The sequence below is a fragment of the Pholcus phalangioides genome, unplaced genomic scaffold (assembly GCF_987345545.1).
Source record: "Pholcus phalangioides strain wild (caught in Gottingen) unplaced genomic scaffold, Ppha-v1.0 ptg000010l_1, whole genome shotgun sequence".
Lineage (NCBI taxonomy): Eukaryota > Metazoa > Arthropoda > Arachnida > Araneae > Pholcidae > Pholcus > Pholcus phalangioides.
The window spans coordinates 30,640,152-30,664,372 of NW_028301603.1; the positions used below are offsets into that span (position 1 = coordinate 30,640,152).

Consider the following 24,221-nt stretch of genomic DNA (forward strand, 5'->3'; position numbering starts at 1 on the left):
GAACTCGAATATTGGAATTTCCGGGAGTGATTCCGGGGGCTGATGGATCGTCGAGCACTGATCGGACCGTCCTCCCTTGTCCTCCTTTCCTCCTCGTGTCAGGACAAACCTCGAGAGAAATGGATTTTTGTGTGTCTGCGACTCCTTTCTCTCTCTCTCTTTCTCCTCGTCTTTCTGGACGTTTTCTCCGCTCATATTTTCTGTTGATCTCTCACAAGAAGGGGAAAGTAAATGTTTTGTATGAGTAAAAGGTATCGAATCCCATTTTGTGTCCGGGTGTCAAAAGGGAGTTTAGACTTGAGAAGAGAGGAATGAGAATTAAATAACGGGACGAGGAATGTACAATTGAGTGGCTAGTTTCTATAAAATTATATCATTATTTTGTTATTGACTTGGTTTTTATGATAAGTTCTGATTGCTACAATGTACGTGAATTTATTGATTGTGCAGCAGTGGTTCAAACCGTTTTTGTCTCGTCTTTAGGAATCAATTTCTAAGGTTCAGCTCCCCTTTTGGTCTGTTCTTTTCACGGTGACGTCACCGATTTATTTCATTTTCTTGAATGGGCAGTCAATCCCCTGGGAATATCACGTGAACAGGGACAGGTTTGGACAAAATTCTCACTTGTTGGAGATCTCTTTTCGGCACCGCACCGCTTAAATCATAGTTTCCCGAACTTTTTGTTCCATCGCCCCTTTTTTCAGAGAATTTTTTTCCTCTCATCGCCCCCCCCCCAACTCAAGAGAACAAATAGGATCTTGTGCTATAACCGTAGCCTCTACCGCTCCCCCTTTGGACCTTTCCGTCGCCCAGCAGGGGGCGGTATTGCCCACTTTGGGAAACACTGGATTAAAAGATCCAGATAACTCGCAGATATGCCGAAAAAAACAACGCGTACGCGTAAAAAATTACACTTTCCTCGCAAATTATTCCATTTCATATGCTCATGATTAGCATTTTTCAATTTATTTTATCTCCAAAGTTTTCTGCGATAAATTATTTTCATATTTTCTTAAGCTTGATTTGTTCGTACCCCCCATTGCATGCGAGGCGCATTGGGTAGCACAGACCTCAACCAACTAGTTGGGACGCTTGTTAAAGTTCATTACAGGGCTGGTACTTAAGAATTTCATTCGCATACAGCCTTGGAGTTTCTATTTTTTTTAGGGAAGGAGGGAATATTTCCCAGAACTGCTACTTGGGTAGATCCGCTAGTTCTACTACTGCATCTTTCATTTCGTTTCAATGTAGTTTCAGAATGAAACACCTTTAAACTGTTTAATATACTGAAAATCGACCCAGTATCGATAAATTTCTATAGATTCCAGGTTCAACATTGGTGTTCCAAAATTTCAGCTTATTAAAGCAAGTTTTTTAAAATGAATTTTAGTTTCTTTAACCATAACTAAGCCTAATTAAAATCACTGGTTGCGGCACATAAGACGCGATTTCATGCTTTCCCAATTCATCTGATTGTTCAGATCAGATCCAATTCATTGTCTATTCAACTAATTTGATGCGTATGCATTGATACTCACTCTTATGTTATTGATTTTTTGCAGAAGGAAGGGTCCTACCAGTCAATCAACGTCAGAGAGTTTATCCCAACGGCACCATGATGATATCTGTAGTACAACAGGCTGAAGATGACGGGATGTACACCTGCGAGGTGACTTCTGGAAAAGAATCAACGCCAGTATCTGCTACTGTTAGAGTCATCGTTAGAAGTGAGTCTGAATATCAGAAATCAATCGTAACACTTTAAAATTCTACGTCATTAACACTTTTGCAACCTCGCCTGCGGATCTCGTGTCTATCCCGAAGCACCAAGCATTGACAGGCAAAAGAGTTTTCACGTTGTCTGCGAGTGGATCACTCTGCTCTCAGCGATAAATGGTACTCAAAAATCTCCCGGACTGTTCCGTAAATGCGTCAAACCTCATACGTTTATGGCACCCTCATTTTCTCGAGGCTTTAGTTTTCCTTCCTACACTCGTGTTGCTCCAGTGTGAAATCTTGAATTCTTTCAGATTCAGATGAATCGATGACCAGGCTCTGTCGTTTAAGTGATAAAAGGACAGTGCCCAAGAGGGCGTGGTCGTGTCTAGTGGTGTACGCAATGTTTTTTCAAGGGGTGAGGCTTTTTCATCCGGGGGGTGGGTGTCGTATAATCTCGGTTTCGGGAAAGTTTCTCTTTGCTTGAGGCAATGATCGTGTTGGAGAAAAATTCGGCCGCCAAACATTTCCTCTGTACGGAACCAAGTCTTCGGATCCAGGAAAGTTCTTGTGTGAAAACTCGGTAATAGTTCCAGTTAAATCTGGCAAAGCACCATATATTGCCGAAAGATGGAATTTTAAGGAATCTCTGACACAGTGAATTTCCCCAACTCTCAATGCAAATGTGTCCTATCACTGTTACTTCTGTAATAAAAGAAGAAAAGAAATGGAATTTTTGTGCATCCCCAAACCACATGCTCTCTGGCAGTCGGCGCGCGAGTGCTCAAACATCCTAGATACCAATTACATCTAGGAGGTTTTGGACTCTGCTGCAGAGCAGCTGTTGGCAGTGAGCATGCGCAACTTGCAACCTTGGTAGAAATGTTCGAGGGCGGGAGGACTTTACGAGTGATCCTCTATCGATGTTTTGCAGAACTTTCATTACCAGTATTTTTCACTCAGTATAAGCCATTACTTTTGGATACCTTCAGCTAGGACACTCTGTACTTTGCATGAATTATGCGTATGGATGAAAACTTGAAATACGTCAATTGTCCTCGTTGACTTGTGCACCTTCCAGAGCTGCTCATCAACTTATTTGCTTTTCTACTCATAACTCATTTGCTCACTCTACCTGATTCACTTCATTAATCACTCCCTTGCTCATTCAATTGCTCATCCACTTACTCACTATGCCGTTTGTCGATGAATTTTCATTGCCGTGAATTGTTGGCGATGAATTTTCGTTGCCGTGAATTGTTGGCGATGAGTTTTCGTTGCCGTGAATTGTTGGCGATGAATTTTCCGCACACGAAACGAGTCATTTGTTTTTGTTCGACCGAATTTCTTATGGACAAGTTGCTTTGATAAATAAGAGATTACTACCACGCGTTGATGGAATAAACTGTGCTCGTAGCCCGAGAGAGGGAGAGAGAATTTCCCACTGATAATAAATTTCGAAGTTTTATGCACGCCATCTATTGTCAGTATTTTATATTGTCTTTGTTATAATATATTAAATTCTTCGTTTTTTTTTCTTTTTCGATTTTTCCGTAAAAAAACTCGTTCGAAAACAGGACGTGGTACTATATAATTCTCTAGGGTGAAAAATGTTCATTTGGTGCTAAGCTGACCATATTTCTTTAATGAAAATACGGGACATCACTAAACAGTCGCCAAACTACAGCGTAATTCCCAATTATGGCAGGAAACTTTCTAATATACCACAAATAGCTATTTTTTTCCTTAGGCTTAAGATTCTCAGAATAAACTTTTACGGGATCCTCTCTCCTCAGAGAATTCCAAACAATTCGTTTCCTCATTAATTGATTTAAATTTAGGTTTTCCCATCCCCCTCGGGCGTGGTAGCCCAGGTCGACAAAATACTCTCCTAAAGTAACAAAGGATATTAACAGGTGTCGGGAGTTCGATACCCGGTTCATCCTTGTGAGAAATCTTTCCTAGCCCGGGTACAACAGAAAGGTGACATGACCACAGATTAAGATTGCTACCGCAGGAAGTCCCACACCGACGGGTTAGCGCACCAACCTCTAGGTGAGTATGACAAAAACAGACTGCAGTTTGGAATCGGCAATAAATTGTAGGTCCCTGTCCAATTTTCCCTCGGGTGCAGAAAATGACTGTGGTACGACAAAAATGATCAAATGATCCACCCCCTCCCCGCACCATTAAACTTTTCCCCCCTCAAGTGAAAGGAAAAAAGGGTACTACTACAACATTTTCATATTTGCTTACATTTTTACTTAGTGCTCTGAATGTGTTCACTCTGCAAAATGTATGTTTCAAAAAAGGGATTTTCGGAGAAATTCACAGCCCCCATGTCTATGTTTCAATGTTTTATTTAAAAAGCATCAACGTTACTCTGAACGTATAAGATGTTGAATGAATCAAAACTCATCAAATCAACTCGTTCACAACTGCCTGTCAAACGTTCCAAGCAGCAAACTTCTGACAATAAAAAACGTCAATAAGCATATTACTTTGTATGAGTTATACACATTGAGAAATACTGCCTCAGCCAACATTTCAGAAATTTTTACAAATTGATAAAAAGCGAGTTTAAACAACTCGCTTTTTATCAATTTGTAACGCAAAAAAAAATGAAGAAAAAAAAACATATTTTATTACAGTTTTAAAACCGATTTCGAAGTGAACAATTCCAAATAAATTCACTGCGTCCGAATACGTTAATATAAAATCTGTCTGGTGCAAGACACTCAAAATGTTTTCAGCATGTGTAATATTCAGAGAATATATATGTAAAAATCTAAAAACAAGACCCGGTCTTATATTAACTGTTGCTTCAAAAAATGCATTGGGGGTTATTTTCGGGGTATGGCTTATATTAGAGAAGCAACCTGAAAAACTACGCATTCGTATTTTTTGTTGGAATAAGTCCATCTTTTTTAAGGCATTTTTGAATGATAGTTACACAAATATCGACAAAAAAAAACTAAAAACTTCGACATCATAAAACATTTCTTTTGGATGTCGTCGTTCAAAGTAAACTGGAAGTTCGGTTTAGATTTTCAGGACCAAACAAGGTGATGTGTCTCTCCATCTTCCGGAAATACTGGTCGCTTCATTCGGTCCTCAGAGTCGAACTGTATGGTTGTTTATTTATGGCCGGGATTATACTATAAAGATTTGTTAAAAGATATGTTAGAGAACTGGAAAAAAAAAACAATAAGCCAATTGGCCTAATGTAAGCGATACGCTTATTGGTTACATTTTTCAAGTTTTATCAAAGAGCTTTTAAAAAACTTATACAGCAAAATCCCTGTCTCTGACAACGGCATTCATTGGGTAGCCGGATTATTTCATAGGCCGGGAGTTCACTATAAACGTTTTAGAAAAGTTCTTTTATAAAACTTGAGAAAAAAACCATTAAAAAATTCCGTGGGAAATAACAAATACACTTATTGGTTGCATTTTTCAAGTTTTACGAGAGAACTTTTCTAAAACTTTTATAGTGTAATGCAGGCCACATGTTGGTTTTTTTTTTTAATTTGTCATCAGAGACACCGCGAGTGGTAATTTTTTTCGTTATCTTCGATAAAAGTGCCAAATTTATCTGTTTGCATAGGCGTTCACCTCTCGTCAAAGGAGGCCTGTTTAGGTGATTACGAAAATTTAGTTTTTGTTTATATTATAACTTATTTAAATCATAAATTTCAATGGTATCATTCATTTATATTTTTATTTGATAATAAGTAATAATAATAATAAAACCATTATCATTTTATATAGTTCAATACAACCATCATGCAACGACATACTAAATGCTTCTCATTGACGATTTCAGCTAGGGCTTATTTTCGGGGAAACGCGGTAGTTATTGAGTTGTGAAAATTATACCAGTCACTGATTAAATGAAAAATTGAAGAAAACTTCAAAAAGACAAAAAGAAACAAAAACGGGATTAAAACGGGACTGTCCCGAGAAAATACTGAACGTATGATCACCGATCAGTAGTACATTTCTCACTGCCGATATGACCGGAGCTGGTGTGCGGTGAAAAGAAGAAGGAGAAAAGTCAGATTCGGTTCGAGCCCGTTAGCAAGAGCGATGTGGGACAGTTACGAGAATCGTTTTCAACCACTTCACGTACAAGCTTGTGGCATCAAACTTGGATTATCTCTATTTGACGCGAATAGGAGATAAATCTCATAAATTCTAAGCTAACCGCACGTTATAAAACGGAAGGGGGAAACGAGAAAAAATATGCAAAAGGAAAAAATTAACACATAAGACTTTTTTTTTTCACCCTCACATCCTACGTGTTCTTTTTCACTTTAGTATACGTATAATAGAAAGATACATTATATGTGTTTTAAAAAATTCATTAGCAGGAGTGTAGAAAAGAGTACAGAGTAAAGAAAGAGCAACTTCAGTTGGTAACAGTGTTACTATTAAGCTTCGCGGTGCTGAAGAAAAAGGTAAATAAAGCACAGAGAACCTGTTTGAATTTCGTCTACTGGCGTTTGGACGCAACATTAAGTCCATAATCGTGAAAGGGGTTGAAATGTCTTTGTAGTGGATGAGAAGAGTTTGTTTCAAGGTAGAAGGTGAAACTGTGTTACAGAATCATAGCCATGTGTGAATGGGCCATTCGTATTCTAAATTCGAAAGCTATATTTGTTAATTCGAATGGCAAGGCATTGTAAATTTTGGGAGCTAAGGGTGGACGAAGTGTTTTTAAATATCTCTTTTATATTTAAAGGGAATTCAAATATTTCACCAGGTCTCGTCTCCTCAGAGAAATGCATTTTTTAGGAGAGCATAAATTCTTATTTTTATTAAGTGTCAATATCGATTTGTAGACATACAAGTGTCGTAAACCCAAGATGTCTTTGACGGTAGCACCAGATGTCAAAAACCGAATAACTTAAAAGTTTAAAAAATCTATTTTAAGAGGTTATGATAGGAAGTAGGTTGGTTTTATAATCACATCCCCAAGTTGTTATTCCATATTGTAATGAAGATTGTATCCATGCATGATATAATGAACAATTTTTGTTAATGGCCGATTTCAAGTGTAGAACCATTTTGAAATCGGTTGATTCTTTATTAATCACCGTGTATATACGAAAATCAACGACCATACATCTCGCTAAACTTCCATCTTTCATAAGGGACACTAAGTACATCAAAAACTAAAGTAAATATATATATGATATTTAAAAAACTAAATATCTTTGGAAGTCAATATCGCCTAATTGAAATCTGAACAAGAGTTCCAAAAAAATTATTTCGGGATAGCACAGTTACTGGCACATATTCGGAATGTCCCAGAAAACCGGGACATCTGGTCAGCCTATGCAGGGGGTCACCTTGTTTTGGCTATAAGGGGATCGCTGTTTAAAAAGTTTGCGCGCCACTGCTCTATAGGAAGGGATTATAAAGCTGCCAATAAGTTGAGAAAAATGTATTTCGAAATCCAAAGATTATGTGGGAAAATGAGGTGTTATATTTGTATTACCGCATTTTATTCCATTTTAAAATCATCAGTAATAAAATTCAGTTTTCTTTCATCCACTTCAGCAATAACTTCCAGAATTTTCAAATTCCAGCACGTTCAAATACTGCAAGCGATATAATAAATATCCCACATTAATTTCCCATAAACATTCCCCTGCGAAAGTTCCATTAAACATAAATAATGATAATAAAAAAAATACTAGAAGAAAAAAAATCATTATCTCTTATATTTTCAAAGTATTTTCGTTGACGATCCTTACGGATCATCATTAACTTGATTCGCAATTCGCGAGGGAGGGGGGAAAGGACGAATTTCGGAAGAATAAAAGGATCTTATTTCCTAAATTTCAAGATTTCAAAATCTTTTTTAAGCATTAATGAATTTGTTATTCAGTTTTTTTAGTTTGAAACGAAAATAAACGAATTGCAAAAAAAAGAAGTCCGTTTCGAGGATATTTACTCGGTACTTATTCAGCGAATGTTATATTGGATTTTAAAAAGGTACTATATGTGTGTATTCCACGATGAACATTTAATCTAGTTCCGATTTCCTTTTTCCCTCCAATCATAAATTCTTTGAATTCCTGCTCGTTACGTTAAAAATGGATTTATTCCGAATTTTCTTTTCTGTTTACGAGTAATTTGAGAAAAAAAAAAGACTTCCCGCAGGAAAAAAAAAAATTGGAAAAATTGAAGAATTTCCTTTTTTTTCCATGTATTATATCCTTGGAAATTCGATTCATCATTTCCTTAAACATAGAAAAAAGATGAAAGAATAATATCCATTTTAAAGACCATTACCTATTTTTCTTTGCCATTTCCCAGAGAATCTACATATGTATGTATGCATACAGGATGAACTTCACCCAATCTGCCGAACGAAACGGGACTCAGGTGGAGCGCAAAAACACCATAGCAACCCTGTGTCCTGTCCCTAACCGTTTCCGAGTTGGGGTGCATCAGATTTGGTGATGACGATTTTCGTGGGTTTTCAGTTCGTATGATATTGTCCTCGGATGAGTCACCATCTGGTGGGCAGTGTCAGCAATTGTGAGCTTTAGCCTGAGTTAGGTCCGACCGTCCATGTACGGTCCCGTTCAGTGCGCACGAGCTCCAAGGACAGATTGAGATGTTCGTTGTCTCTGTAGTCTAGGACGTTTACCCGGAAAGTGAAAGGACCCGCGTTCGATCAGCACCTCCTAGAGATAGAAGGCCTCAGCAGTCCGCTTGTGATTTCATTAAGTAGTCCATTTTCCCTCAGAATATATTCAGGGGAAAAAAATTCTCTGCTCGTGCCAGTATCATCGTTGTGAGGAAAATAAATGATCGGCATCAGAATTGGCGATTTCTATGTCCCACATCCAATCACTATGCGGCATTTGTGAACCAATCAGGAAGATTCTACGACAAAATAACGACGTTTTTGGCAAACAGTGCAGAGGCCTTCTATCTCTAGGAGATGCTAGTTTGATTCCCCGCAAGGGCAGAGTTGAATTTTTTTCTCTTTCCTAGATATATCTTTGCATCAGCCAGCAGTTAAAAACCTTCGAATTAGATTTTACACATCCCAATCTTTCAACAACGCCTGTTGAAATCTAGAAATCCTGATGAAAAGTGTGTCTCTTTATGGAAAATAATAATTTCTGCTCTTTTTCAAACATTTGCGTGTTGGTCATTCAAAAACTTCACCAATTCAGCCTTTTTTTTCAGATCTCTCTGACTCATTTTTCCTCTATCCATCATAACTAGAAAACGGTTACAGATAGGACAGGGGGTGCTATAGTGTGTTTCATGTTCTACTTCCGCTCCTCTATAACCTCCATTCGTTAGGCAAATTATGTCAAATTCACTCCGTGTTGTATAGCAGGGGTCTTCCACACATGGCCTTCGGGCCACAGGTGTGTGTCCATCGGAATTTTTTGAGGCCCACCGGCTTTTAGAAAAGCCAGGAGCACACACACACACACACACAATGCAAAACGATTAGGTTAGAAAAATCATTTGTGATTAAGCCAGCAGAAAGGCCACTATAATGTGATATTGGGAATAGCGAGATGTTTTACAGATTCAACCAGTAACGCTATGCATTTAATACATGTTACAAGGGCCATCTTAACGAATTGGGAGACATCGAGGCAAAAAACAGTTTTTGAGGCTCTCGATTTCACATTTTTTTAGGACGGCAAAATCGGCATAAAAAAACAGAATTTGCAAAAAAATGCGGAAAAAAACCTTAATGTGTGAAAAAAAAATAATCTGAATTTCTGAGAGAAATAATTTCGAAATCACTAATAGAAATTATGTCATAATTATTAATAAAGTATTGGTGAAATATTCAAAGACATATCTGCATAAATACTGAAAAACTAATTGCATAACTATTGAAAGAAATAATTGCATAACTATTGAGAGAAATAATTGCATGAATATTGGAATTATTAATTGCATGAATATTGGAATTATTAATTGCATGAATATTGAGATTATTAATTGCATGAATATTGAGATTATTAATTGCATAACTATTGAAAGTATTAACTGCATATAAATACTGAAAGAAAAAGTTGCATAAATAGTGAAATGAATAATTGCATAACTATTGGAAGAAATTATTGCATAACTATTGGAAGAAATTATTGCATAACTATTGGAAGAAATTATTGCATAACTATTGGAAGAAATTATTGCATAACTATTGAAAGATCTAATTGGATGGCAATTGAAAGATCTAATTGGATGGCTATTGAAAAATCTAATTGGATGGCTATTGAAAGGAAATAATTGCATGGCTATTGGAAGGAAATAATTGCATGGCTATTGAAAGGAAATAATTGCATGGTTAATTAAATAAATAGTTGCATAATTATTGAAATAAATAGTTGCATAATTATTGAAATAAATAGTTGCATAATTATTGAAATAAATAGTTGCATAATTATTGAAAGAAATAATTTCAAGATATATTGCGAAGATAGTTATTTCAGAATATATTGCGAAGATGATTATTTCAAAATATATATACCGAAATAGAATTTTCTTAATTTTTTCATAAAATGTCCCGTTTTCTCCCTTGTTATCAACGAAGCTTACTCAAGTTTCTGAAATCAAAAATAGAGGCTATTTTCATGATTCACAAATTAACACATTCAAAAATGTTTTTGGCTGTAACTGGCAACCTCATTGTCTTTGACAATTTTTTTTTTTGGCTGTAATAGGCTACTTTATTTCCTTTTGACAATTTTTTTAGATGTAATTGGCAAGTACAGCTTTTTTGGCTGCAATTGGCAACATCACTTTCCTTAGACATTTTTTTTTTTGCTGCGATTGAGAACTTCCATCTGGCAATTTTTTTACGATACTTGGTGTTATCCCGTATGGATCCTGATTTCTTGTATTTTTATAAAGGAAATATAGTCAGTCTAGACTTTCATTGTGTATTGATATTTTCCAATCAAAACACCTTTCGCAGCCGAAGGGATCCACTTGGCACGACGCACTTGGCCAGCGGGCAGAAGGTTCTTTACCACTGATATAGAGCCTACTGCAGGGGCAGGGTTCACAACCTCCAACTTGTGGGTCAAATCCGGCCCGCGAAAGGTTCCCGTAGAGAAGCATATAAACAAACACCCAACACGGTAAACATCTAAGCTGACCATATTCCCTTAATAAAAATACGGGGTGGGGAATCAGAAACTATATGAGACCATCCCCCATTATTCTCAAAAAAGTTGTGAGAGATCAAAGATCTCAGGTAAAGTTGCCATTTATCTCTAAAAAATCGGTCATGGCGAAAAATTTGGGCACTACTGGCATCAAAATGTAATTCAAGAAAAAAAAAGTATTTTAGTTTGACAAATACGCTAGATAAACATATTGTATTATTGTATAAAACAAATAGTTTATAAATTGGATGTGGTTTTTTCCCGCGCTGCGATGCATAATCCCATGTATATAACTTTATAATACCCATTTCGGGAAATATACCAATTAAATGAAGTGTCGTCCTCTATCGATAAAATTATATTTACTCATTAAAGTTAAAAGAAAAAACATTATCTCAATTTTTGAAAACAATTGTTCAAACGATAGCTGAAAATAGTTTAATTTCTTTAATTTTAAATATATATATACTGATTTAAAAATATTTTCTACATCATTCTTTATATGAACACAATATTATAACATATATTAATAATATTATTCAGTATGTGATTTTACAGAACATCTTTTTATTGCTTATCAATACGCTCTTCCGGATCTCAAAAGGGGGTTGCGAATTAAATCTGCAGTATTTGTGTTCCCTCGCTGATCTTAGTACTGTGAAACGAGATGCGTAAATTATGTGATGTCTCGTGGGGAGATTGCAATATTGTACCTATGGGACCAGTTTCTCAAACTAAAGAGACAAACAAACCTCTTCTTCTAGGCCTTGTAAGCTCAAAAACGATAAGAGTATGAGACATGATACATGTAAAACCCACGCTTAAATTACACTTTAAATAGGAGTATGTGAATTGTGTGTGTAATCTCTGTCTGAGATGTGAAACGGGGATGTGTCCGGTCGTTCAATTGTACGTACGTGATTTATCCGGAATTTTTCAATAAATCTATTCTTCGTCTATTTCATTCTTGGATATATGCAGGATGTTTCACCATAATTGACCGAAAGGAATATAAATTCTATGGTTAATTTAAAAATTCAACGGAAATATGAAAAATAATCAGCAAAGTGAACGGAATTTATCTGTGATAGTCGAACCCTTCCCCACCAAAAAAAATCATTATTGGAAGAAATACAAAAATTAAAATTTTTAAACGTCCTCTAATCTAAAAAAAAAAATGTCAATTAGTAAATTTTGCGCCTTTCTTCATGAAACTCAAAGAAACTTAGCCGTGAAATTTGGATCAAAATTCGTCGAGATATAGTCGAACTCGATAGACTGATGATAGTTGGCACTTTTCAAGGAAAAACTTTGTAAGATGATTTTAACCTTCGAGGAGCCAAATGAAGAACATCATTAAATTTATGTTTGCAAAAATGCGTAAAAAAGAAATGAATAATCATTATTTTAAATAATCTTCAAAGTAATTATTCATAATTTGTGCTTATTCATTCAGAAAAATTGTATTTTCTCTTTAAGGGGGTTTCCGATTTGCTGACTTTTGATGGCAAGAGGGGAGGGGGATTTGGATGATGCTTACGTCATCAACCCCACTTTGTGAAGATATGAAATATTCTTAATGACATCTTATTCGGTGCGCCAAAAACGAGAAAAAAAACCTTTCGATAGTTATTGGGCACCCGAACTAACATTCTACCTATTGATAAGTCCCCTACAGAGCCACTTTAATGATCTATAAATGGCTTAGGTTTCAAGTGCTCGAAAATGTTTCCGGATCACTTAAGTAATCTGGGAATGTTCCGCGGGTAACTTGAGTGATGTAGAACAGCACTGGGGCCGCTTAAGTGCTCTAAAACTGTGCCACATGTCACTCAAGGGATCTCTAAATGTGCTACGGATCGTTTAAGTGTTCTGTAACTATGTCGCGGGTTACTTAAGTGATCTTTGAATATGGAAGTGATCTTTGAGGCCTACTTCAGTGATCTGAAAATGTGCCAAGGGCCTCTTAAATGCTCTGGAATTGTGCCACGGGATATTTAAGGGATTTGTAAATGTGCTGCGCTAAGTTCATTTTTGCAAAATTAGGCAAGAAACATCAGATAACCTTCAGGACCACATTTTGTCTGGGGGTCAAGGGTTTACCATGTATGGGTTAAAGGGTGGGTCGCAATGAATTTTTTATAGAGAAATTTTGAGTTCTTACCTTTTAAATAGCATTGAAATTAACAGAAATCGATTATAATTACATATAAAAGTGTTTTCTTCCGAAATTTTAATTTTTTTCCGTCTGGGGGGGGGGGAGACGCTAGAGCTCCCTGTGCCCCCCTCCCGCGTACGTTTCTGATCCCACCATTATGAGTTAGGACGGTAGGGGGCAGTGATGACGCAATTTTCTGACAGGGGGGGAGGGGGTCAAAAATGGCTAAAAATTTGCTTACGTAATACTTGAACACCCCCCCCCCCCCATAATGATTTTTTGATGGTTCAACTATCACAGATAATTTCCGTTCTCTTTGCTGATCATTTTTCATACTTTTGTTGAATTTTATAATGAACCATAGAATTTATATTCTTTTCGGTCAATTATGTTGAAATAACCTGTATGATAGAATGATATAGTAGACTTGCCTTCGACAACTTTATCCGCTGTAACTGGGAACTTCCCTTTGACTATGTTTCTTGGCTGTAATTTTCAACTTTACTTGCCTTTGACAATTTTTTTCGTGCTACCCCGTATTTATATGAAGGAAATATGAACAGTCTAGGTAATCAATCGTTTTGCGTTGTCGTTCCAGCGGGACTTCGAAACCTGCATGCGTTTTTCGCGATTTTCGCCCTCTCAACGTTGTTTGCGACACCATGTTCCATTGCAATTTTTGTTCCTCTTGATGTCTACTAACAACCCTCGGAGTTTGTCGGTCCATTAACATAACACCCTGTATAAGTTTTCCTATTCCGGGTATTTTGCATCCAATAATGAAAAAAATCAACATTCGTACAAGTAAAAAATTATTACAAATTTGTCCGATAGTGTCACTCTGGGGTAGGTTCATATTAAATTCCGATGAAATAAATTGCTGCTAATGGTCACGGCATTATTGGAGTGACTGCGACTGGTTATCTTGGCAAACTACAGAACTTGGTGGCATTCCGTCTGCAAGGAAGACGATGTCTCTATTGAACGTCTACCCATGAAGGATGTTGCAACTCGTCATGTTGGTAAATTTTATGCGCTTTAAGCACTGATGAGATTTATTCCTGTTCCGGTTCGTGGCATGAAAGCGATGAAAATGGATTCCTGATGGAATTTTCACGCCAGGCTTGGCCTCTATTCAAGGTTAAAATATCATTTTCGGCGACAAGCGGAAGTTATTGACGAACCAGTTGCTATGCGAGACATTTTTGATGGATGTTGTAGTGTTATTTCGACGTCCAAATCCTATACCTGCATCTATTAAGTCTCTCTCTCTTCCATCCGGTGTTCACTTCACCGTGCGAAAATATGAATTAATACGACAGTCAAGATTATTTCAGCTACTCTCTTTGGATACGGCTTTCCCCCCTTTTGGTATACTCGCATATAATACTCCTTTCTTCTGTTCTGATGTCCACATTTGCGGGTGATGCAATTTCTTTTCACGAGGTACAATCGTATGTGGGGGGCATAAAGGATTTATCCCTCACAAGACAGCTAAAATTTGGAAGCAGTTTTATGAAGAAATTAAATACTAAGAAAAACTTCTTATAAAAAATAACTTTTTATCAGTTTTTCTTAATTTTTTAAAGCCCGTTTACATGGGCTAGATTGCGGGAGAATGGGGGACACTATTAACTTGCTTGGAAAATTGGGGGGGAGTGATTATAGTGACCGCGAATGACTTTTTCGCTAGTGGTGTTGCCATTTCTCTGACACTTCATTAGGGGGTTTTCATGTTTGTTCTAATGTTTTGTGGCCTCTTTTGCGAATTTATCCGCCATTTCATTCCCCTCAATACCTATATGAGCTTTCACCTAATATGTTGTAGGGCGCGGTAGCCCAAGTCGATAAGATGCTCGCCTAAAGTACCAAAAGATGTTTAGAGGTGTCGCGAGTTCGATATTCGGTTCGTCCTTGTCAGAAAACTTTCCTGACACAGGGGTACAACAAACAACGGCGACTTGACCGCAGCAAAACATTGCTACCGCAGCAAGTCCCCCCATCGAGGGGTTAGCGCACCAACCTCTCGATGAGTATAGAAAACAAGCCTGCCGTTCGGAATCGGCAAAAAATTGTAAGTCCCGGTATAACTATCCCTCGTGTGAAAAAAATGACCGTCGTGCGACAAAAATGATCAATATATTGAAATCTTCCCTCTCTCCTGTTGTCTATCGGTATTTTTCTAATGTTATGCACCAGGCTATGAGGGGATTCAACCATCACCTCCTAGAGATAGAATGCCTCTGCAGCGTTTGCCATAAACGTCATTCAGACTACCTAGCAAGTTTGCCACATTTTTAAGCACAGCATCCTATTTCGTTTCTTCTTACTTTGGCGTAGAATCTTCCTGATTGGCTCACAAATACCGCATAGTGATTGGATGTGGGTCATGGAAATCGCCAATTCTGAGCCCGATCATTTCTTTTCCTCACAACGATGATACTGGCACGAGCAGGGAATTTTTTTTTCCCCCGAATATATTCTGAGGGAAAATGGACTACTTACTGAAGTCACAAGCGGACTGCTGAGGCCTTCTATCTCTAGGAGGTGCTGATTCAACGTCCCATATTGCACGTATACTAGACATGCTGTAGGTCTTTATAGTTGATATTTTTGCAGAATATACTAGTACACCCGTATACATGCAATACGGGTATATTAGACATGCTGTAATAAGTAGTAATAAACCCTGAATGCTAAAAGTAACCCTAACTCTTTTTGTTTCATCCACGCGCACATATTTGAGGTTTGCGTTTTATTCGTTTACTAGACCCATACATATTCCAGGATGATACTCTTGCTTCTATCTCCTGGGACAAATATTTTGCGATGAGAATAAACGCAATTCCATTCATCCAAGCTTATACAAAGACGCTTGTATTTCAAACAACTTCAGAGATCTTTGATGGAAGGGATCCATTGTATGACTTCGATCTGCAGGAGATTTACAAACTATAACTCCCATATAATTTACGTAATTTATCGGCATCCCGGTCCCAATTTACGAAGTAACGTCTCGGATGTTATATCGCATCCATTATAAGATGCACTCGTCCTTATCCACGCGTGATATAGCTGTATAATAATCATGCTAAATTTTCCTGTCGATTTTCTCACGGAGAGATTATTCCTCGAGTAATCTGAGATTTGGTGAATGGATGTTTCTAAACCGGTAGTGTGTGAGTATGTGTGCGATAAATTAAATATACGAACGCAGCATCCATCTGGTGATGGTTTTTGGCCATTACACAAAAAATATATCTTTTCGAAGTTTCATAGATTAAGGTTATTTGTTTTTTGGGGGGGGGGCAGCGTTTCCAGTGGTGGAGGATGTTATCTGGACACATTGCAAATCACTGCAAGAAACTTTATGGCCATCTCATGTGCTTCACCAATCTCTCGAACATTCTTTCGAGCAGTTAAAAAGAGCTTTAAAGTGATTTTTTATTCCTTTCTTTCTTTTCGTTTTATTTCTTTAGGGAAAAGTGAAAGGGCAGGAGCAAAACTCTCTTTTCCTCTCTCTCTTTTACTGAAGTAAATCGCGTTATAAATCTCCTGTAAGTGCGAGTCCGGTTTTGAAATAAGCCATCGTTACATCTAAAGATACGTTATTTTAATTTAATTTCTCCGTATATAAGAAGCTCCATATTATGTGATTTTGGTGAGGAGAATATCGCCCCGGCTTTTTATTTGATTGAATCGACTTCCATCCAATTGATTTATATTTTTGCAACAGCTCCAATATTTTTCGAATTTTGTATTTTGAGGGGAACATGTATTCAATTGATAAATTGGGTATTCGCGAAAGAAATCACCCTGGAATCACAGATCTGTAGACATGTTGCCCTCTAATGTGAATCGGTTCAAGGCGCGTCGGGCCATATGGTGTGTTGCAGTCCCGGGGGGGGGGGGGTATTCTTAGGGTGGGCGAGGTGCGGGTGAAAATCAAGTGAAGGGAGAAACACTACTGGGGTAATAAAGGACATCACAGATTTTTAAAAACATTTGTTACGAAGTATAGGGGGTTTGCACAAAGAGCAACAAGCCTGCAACGGTAAAATTATTCAATCAATACACTTCACTCATAGTTAGAAAAAATCGATGGCAGATGGCAGCACTACACATAACAAACATTACAAAGAAACAAACTGCCCGTTAGATTCACAACGCGTACACGTACATTCCAACATGTACCAATTGGAATGTAGAAGTTCAGCAGAGGATTATAGACGAGGTGCATGTGTGGTTTTGTAGTAGTGGTATAGAAGTTTGAAAAGGCTTGTTTTCACTCATGTAAGGAACGCGTGGCATATGATTGTTGGAATAGAAGAGTGAACTTCCATTCACTCTGACTTTGGAATTTGTTGAGGAGAGTGTGTTCAAATGGCTCTGTAGTTTAGTTTGAATTTCTGTTTCTGAAAATAAGTAATAAATAATAAACGTCTGAAATCTTTCCCTTTATGAGCTTTTACGGATGTCAAGGCCCCGGGAAGACGAGATCCTGAACAATATATTCGTTGACTAACGAAACATTTTTCATCTCAGTGACAATGCTCGCATTATTTCTACTTTTCACAGGATCAATAACTTTAATTCCGGTTGAGGATACACAGTAGCATCTTTTCTTCTTCCATCACATACGTTAGCAGAGAGCCTGAAAACGCTGGACTTGCGCACGGCTTGATCATAGAGAATCCACTGTGCTATATTGTATGAGGAAGACAAAGTTATATGGTCATATGGAGAGGAAACCACTGATGTCAGAAGTTTGCGAACTATGGATTCTATGGCATAAATTTCAAAAACCGCTAGACATCAATATGTTGAAGAGTGTCAAACTGTGAAACAGGCATCTCTACCTGGGCAGGCGATGAAATTATACGTGGGAAGCAACTGGAGTTTTTCAAGGGAGGATTTTCGAAAATAAATTCAGTGATAAACTTTTTATTATCACTTCTTTCATGTACAACGTGATTCAGAACTCATGGACTGATAAAACGCTCATAAACAAGTAATTGTCCTCGCAAAATGCATGGTAAGCCGTGGACGGCACTGCCATTTAACGCTGGTTTCGAAACTTATGGCGCCACTCCTTTCTATTGTAGATTGCATAAAGAATGGAAAGGCGTACATACATTGCATGCATGATGCTACAGACGGGAATGCTCTCGAAGCTCAAAAACTGCACCGAGAGTTGCAGTTCTGTAGGGAGAGTTGCCACCTGCTGTTTATCGACAAGACGCATGCCGGACCGAAAAACCCCTGAACGACTGAACCGGTGTCTACGTGAAACGGGCTTCTTGTGACACCTTTGCACTCCCCCTTCCGTCCTATATCCCGCATTCCGTTGACAAAGAAGCCCGTTTCACACAGACACCTGTGAAATGGCTTAAATGTTTTGCCCTCAAACAAGACCCAGATCAATAAACCTCTGACCGATCGAACAGATGTCTGTGAAAATGGTTGATGTATGTCAACAACATGCGGGATCCAGGACACGCTAAGACAGCAAGGCCACCAAAAGAATCCTGGTAAACACACAGAATCGATCAAATGTTTTTCGATCTGGCACGCGTCTTGCCAGAAAACCTTCCCGTTCTCAGCACCGTAAATGAAATGCATGCCTACCTTCTCCTGATTCGTGAAACCAGACAACACTTCCAAGCCTCAATTTACCCCTGAAACCTTGATTGGTGGTACCGGGGTGCCAAATGTAATTGCATACAGTGCATACCCCCTGGGTCGTGTCCCTGCCAATCCGAGACAGTGGTGCACTTGGTGCCATATGGGTGGTAGATTATTGTGTGAAATTCCTTTGAATTTCAAGGGCCTCAAATAAGAGGAGGTTATTACCCTATAATATTGTTGAGTAATGAGTAGGGTAGCTAATTTATAGGTTGAATACAATCATAAGGTTTGATAGTGACAGTGTTACTACCAGATAAGACTATTATGATATAATACTAATGAGATTAATCAATTTACGACAGAAACGATGATAAGTGGCACAACAGGCGCTTTATGCGTTCAGTGACAACGCCGTCTAGCGGTTCACCGTTTGTGTTACGACCGTATATTGCACGAAGAAAACTTCCTGTTTAGATATGTTCTATCACTCCTTAAATGTTCTGCTCATGAGTTATGAATCCCCCCCCCCCCCCGATGAATCGGTGCATAGGGAGACATTTCTAAAACGTGGAGCTCGGAAAGCACGTGGATATATTCGTTTCTCGGCGAAACCGCCAAACAGTTGATATCTAATGTTTTTTCTCTCATTTTACTAGTTTATAATTATTCATGCAATTCTTATATTACAGTCAAAATGTCCGAAGTCTGACCAAAAAATATCGAAATAGCTAGAATTCGGACACATCGTCAAATATCAATTGCCAATCAATATCTAATGAATCCGATACCGATTCCATTTACAGCCGGTCCGAAGGTGTCGCCGTTCGAGTTCAGAGCCGACCTGCACGAAGGTATGCGGACGGCCGTCACCTGCGTTGTGTCCGCTGGCGACACTCCGTTCACGATCCGTTGGCTGAAGGACGGCATCCCTCTGAAAGACGGCGTCTTGGACGCGACCATACACTATCCCGAGAACGGTTTCGTGTCGACCCTATCGATAGACAAGCTCGCCTACAGGCACAACGGACAGTACAGCTGCCTCGCAACGAACGACGTCGCCACCGGATCGCACGTTGCCACTCTGACAGTCAAAGGTAGGGAATGACATCAATGTTTATTTAATAAGTGCGTTTTAAATAATCATATAATAATAACGGGAGCGACAAATATTCACATGATCATAAAACAATTGATAAAAATCCATCTCGACTCTGTTGTCTCTCTTTTCAAAAGGGACGCGTCACACAATACGTGTATGTTCCCATTTGGAATTTAATTATTTCCAATTAATTTTGATTCATTCGAGAATCGCTAATAAGAAGGCGAAACATTAACGTTCACTGAAAGTACCCTCTCTTCCGCAAAGAGTGAGATCGGAAAAATCCGTATAATGTCGTAACATTTGTTACAATTTTCACTCGCTCTAGAGACGAAAAATGGCGTAAGCGCGTGCAATTTAAATTGAAAAGCCGAAGAGTCGCATTAATCAAAAAGCGTACGCATTCAATAGTTACGTCGGATATATATAATCATTGTAAATAGTTGGGGGGTTTCTGTAGGGCAAAGAAAATGGGAGGTGGAGGGGGGGGTTTCCACGGACGTATTATCGAAACGGCGTTGTCGTTATTACAAAAGAAACGACTTGATGGATGCGGAAGGAAGCACAAACGCGCACAGAATATAATACAAACCCGGCAAAAGACTCGCCAATAATTTCCCCCAACCAAACTAAATTGAAAATTCTTTTCAAAAGCTCGGTATTTCGAAATAGGATAAATCAGCCATAATTGGATTAATTCATCTCTGAATTCTAATTAGCCATTTTTCCCTCCCCACCGGGGGAATTCCCTACGACATGACGTCCGCGTCCTCTTTGTATAGTGTGGAGCAACAACAACGCTCGTAGGTACAAATGAACATTCGTGTTGTCGCAATTAATTATGCGTGTATTAGAGCCATTGTTTTACAGTGTATGAATTATACGTCACGATTTTCTCGTATTATATGGAGAGTAGTATTATATATATGGGGGGAATAATAAGTGTGTATATTCAGGATTCGGAATTATGTGAAATGTTATTGTTCCCTCTCTCTCTCCGTTAGTTCCGCCTAGGTGGGTCTTGGAACCTAAGGATAAATCGGCTGTCGCTGGACGTCCGTCTAGGATCGATTGCCAAGCTGATGGCGTACCATTGCCTCATGTGAGATGGAAGAAAGCAACAGGTACGTTAAGATTAGCACCGCGCTATTTTAAGAGTTGCATAATGGAAAATGTATAAGTTTAAAATATTGTTTGCTTCTATAACACCTTATTTTAAAAAAAAATGGCATTTTGTCAATTCGATTTTGAGAGTACAGAGTGCTTCAAAAAAAAAATCTTTATAACATTTTGAGATGTAATAATTTCGAAATATTAAAGATAGGTTCAAAGAATGCGTCTGAAATTTTGAGTATATACCGGTTCCGAAAATTATTTACTACGTCGACTGATAGGTAGCGCTACCTTCCCTGTGCGGTGTCTATACAGTGGGTGAAATTGCCCTCTGCAAACGCGTGGATCAATCACATTTCGATGCATTCGGAATGGTTGTCTCGCCAAGCAATGGCGTGACACTATAGTCTATTTCAGGTTAACTTTGCAGTGCAGAGAAAGGTAAAGAGTGTATTCCTTCCCCGCAAAATATAGTTCCCATATATCGGAGGTTTACGATGATCATTTATGCAGAATATTTAAATTTTTTGAATGATTGAAAAAAAAAATACTGAAAAAATGTTGTCCTGAATCGATCTTTATTCATTTAAGAATTTTAAATTAGAAAAAAAAATAGTCACCATTATACGTAAAAAGTTTTTCTCAGTGGGATTGGCGAGAATCAGCCATACCTTACCGTCACCGCGCATCGATACATTGGTTGAAAGGCTTTCGTTGTCATAGCAGCGTGTGATGCTGTTCCTTCGTAACTTCCCTTTCACTGCAAAGTTAACCTGAAACGAACTATAGCAAAGAGTGGAACTCAAAGCCACTTTATGCAATGCATCCACTGCAACGAATGCGTGTGTCTCGCAGATGTTGGTTTGTTTTCTGCGGTTTTGCAACTGCGATACGTGAATGTGACCCAGTCCCTTGTTTAAAAAAGTCTCTCCGCTGAGAGCAGGCAGACTTGCAACACGATACTGACACAAACATGAAAATTCAAGCATTTACCATCTTTACATTAAGATATGAAGGGCCACCAGCAAAAACACGAAACGCGCAAAATTATGACAACATAAATATGTTAGGGCCACACACAAGTCGAACAATATATTGTTCGTAGTAAGTCGAGTGCGTATATTAAGGCCATGCATACACTTACACAACACGTCCCGACATGCACCGCTTCGTTAGAAATTCCGCAGAGGAATGCGTACGAGGTGTATGTTCAGTTTAGTAATAGTATCGGGGGGGGGGGGTCCAAGGCTGGGATCTCCAGTGTGACCCTCTATAGTGAATTTATATTATGAAGAAATCAAACACGATAAGAATTGTCTCGTCCCCACAGGCAAGAGGCCCCTGTCCATCGGTAAATTTGGTGAAAATGAGGATTATTTTTTTTCGTCGCGTTAGATTGTAATGTCGAATGCAATGCAGTATAAACACGGAAAGATGCATACAGAAACGCCAAATGAATCGAATAACGTACGGTGACGAGCTTCTTCAAAAGTATGCCTTGCACCATGAGATAGAAAATATCTGTTCCTTCAATATTAACATGCTCATATTAGAAGACTGTCCATTTCAGCTAATTTTGGAATCATATCAGTTAAATAGCATTCACAGCGGCCAAAATTACCGACATAGCCATTCTCGGTAGAACTTCATTTTACCACAAAAGTAAAAAAAAAAAACCTAAAACATTCATATTTTAGGAATTTAAGGGCATTAACAACATGAGAAAAGTCATGAAATTTCAATAATTTGTGATAAATCGTTTGGGCGTAATCACATGTCAAAGTAGCTACGTTGACTTATAGATAGCGCTACATTCCTTCTGCGGTGTCTTCAACACCGTGAATGAGATTTTTTATTTCAAACGTGGGGGTCAATCACATTTCCATTCCTTGGAATGGGTGGGCAACCATATGAGTGACCAATTGAATGGGATAGTGACTATACGAGTGAACAAGTGAGTGGGCGGCTGATATGAGTGAGTGCCAGTGAGACCGTATGAGAGCCCAAATTAGTGTGGTCACTCATAAGGCCTGCTACTACTGCTGAACCTCGTCCATTAACTCATAAGGCCACAAACTCGATCAAAAATACAGTCGCTCATACGGTCAGGCAATTGTTAACTCATGCAGTCACTCATACAGTCCCTCAATCAGTTATACGGTCACTCACCCGGTAACTCATATGGTCAGGGCAGGTGCAATGTTAGCAGCGAAATGTCTAGGGCCAATTGCACGGGCGAAATTTCTGGGGACGCAAATACCAGGAAGGGAATATCGAGGGCGAGACGTCGGAGTTGAAATATCGGTGGTGAAATTTCCGGATCCCCCAGCACAAACAGGTGACTTATTACAGCTCGTAGTAGCTTCCAGTAGACGATCGGTCTAAGAATTCTGCCCTGTAATCCAGTTTTTCTCCACCTGGGGGGAGGTCATATGGCCATCATATGGCCCTTGCGGTACTGAGATATTCTAAGAGAGCCACGGGTAAAATTCAAATGGAAGTCATGGAAGATACTTAAGGGGGGGGGGGGCACAGACAGCTTTGAAAAAAACAACAACAACTAAGATGTGGAGAAATGAAGCGCTTTGAAGTGAAATATTGGTTTTAAAAGGCGTGACACTACTTTCAGAATCTAGCAGAATCAGTCTAGAACATAGTGCCCCAAACTTTTTGTTCCATCTCGCCCCCTCCATCAGAAATTTTTTCCTCTCATCGCCCCCCAACTCAAGTAAACCCATAGGATCCTATGTTAAATCAGTAGGTTCTATCACCCCCTTGGACCATTACATCGCCCTCCAGGGGGCGATATTGCCCACTTTGGCAAACACTGCTCTTGAACTATATACATATACACAGGGCTACCTTTTTTATAATCCGGTACATGCCCGAAAAAACCATGTCCCGGGGGGGGGGATGATAGTTGTCCCCATGATAAGGAGATGTTATGCTACAATTTCTCAAAGTATATAAATCGGTAGGCTGGCATTTCCAGCTAAATGGCATCCAGAAAAATCTGGGGCCCCATGGTGATGTGTTGAGATGGCCCTGCCAGTTATATCTTTTCCATAGAAGAGCTCACAATGAGATCCGGTTCAATGAATTTCCAGCTCAAGTATGTAAATATGCGACATATGCAACGATATCAAATGCTAATGGGCCTTCGAAAAATTCTGTAGACCCCGGAATTTCACTTTGCCCGAGGCCTATTATGTTGAAACGGCCCAGCATAGAGCACACAAAGAAAAAAAAAATAACTCTAGCATAGGGGGTCCCGGAGCATTATTCATAAAAAATAACCTTATTCATAAAAAAAGTTTCACGGTATAAGTTTACTCAAGAGGAA

General features: G+C 38.6%; 1 protein-coding gene across 1 annotated transcript in view; it reads left to right on the plus strand.

Annotated features, from left to right (window-relative positions):
* The window catches only part of LOC149081268 (cell adhesion molecule Dscam1-like), a 265,918-nt gene that overhangs the window by 182,018 nt on the left and 59,679 nt on the right, over positions 1-24,221 (plus strand). The window contains exons 8-10 of the mRNA XM_089238109.1: positions 1,563-1,727; positions 19,470-19,760; positions 20,770-20,889. Coding sequence (XP_089094235.1) covers positions 1,563-1,727; positions 19,470-19,760; positions 20,770-20,889 — 576 coding nt within the window. The remainder of the gene's footprint in view (positions 1-1,562; positions 1,728-19,469; positions 19,761-20,769; positions 20,890-24,221) is intronic.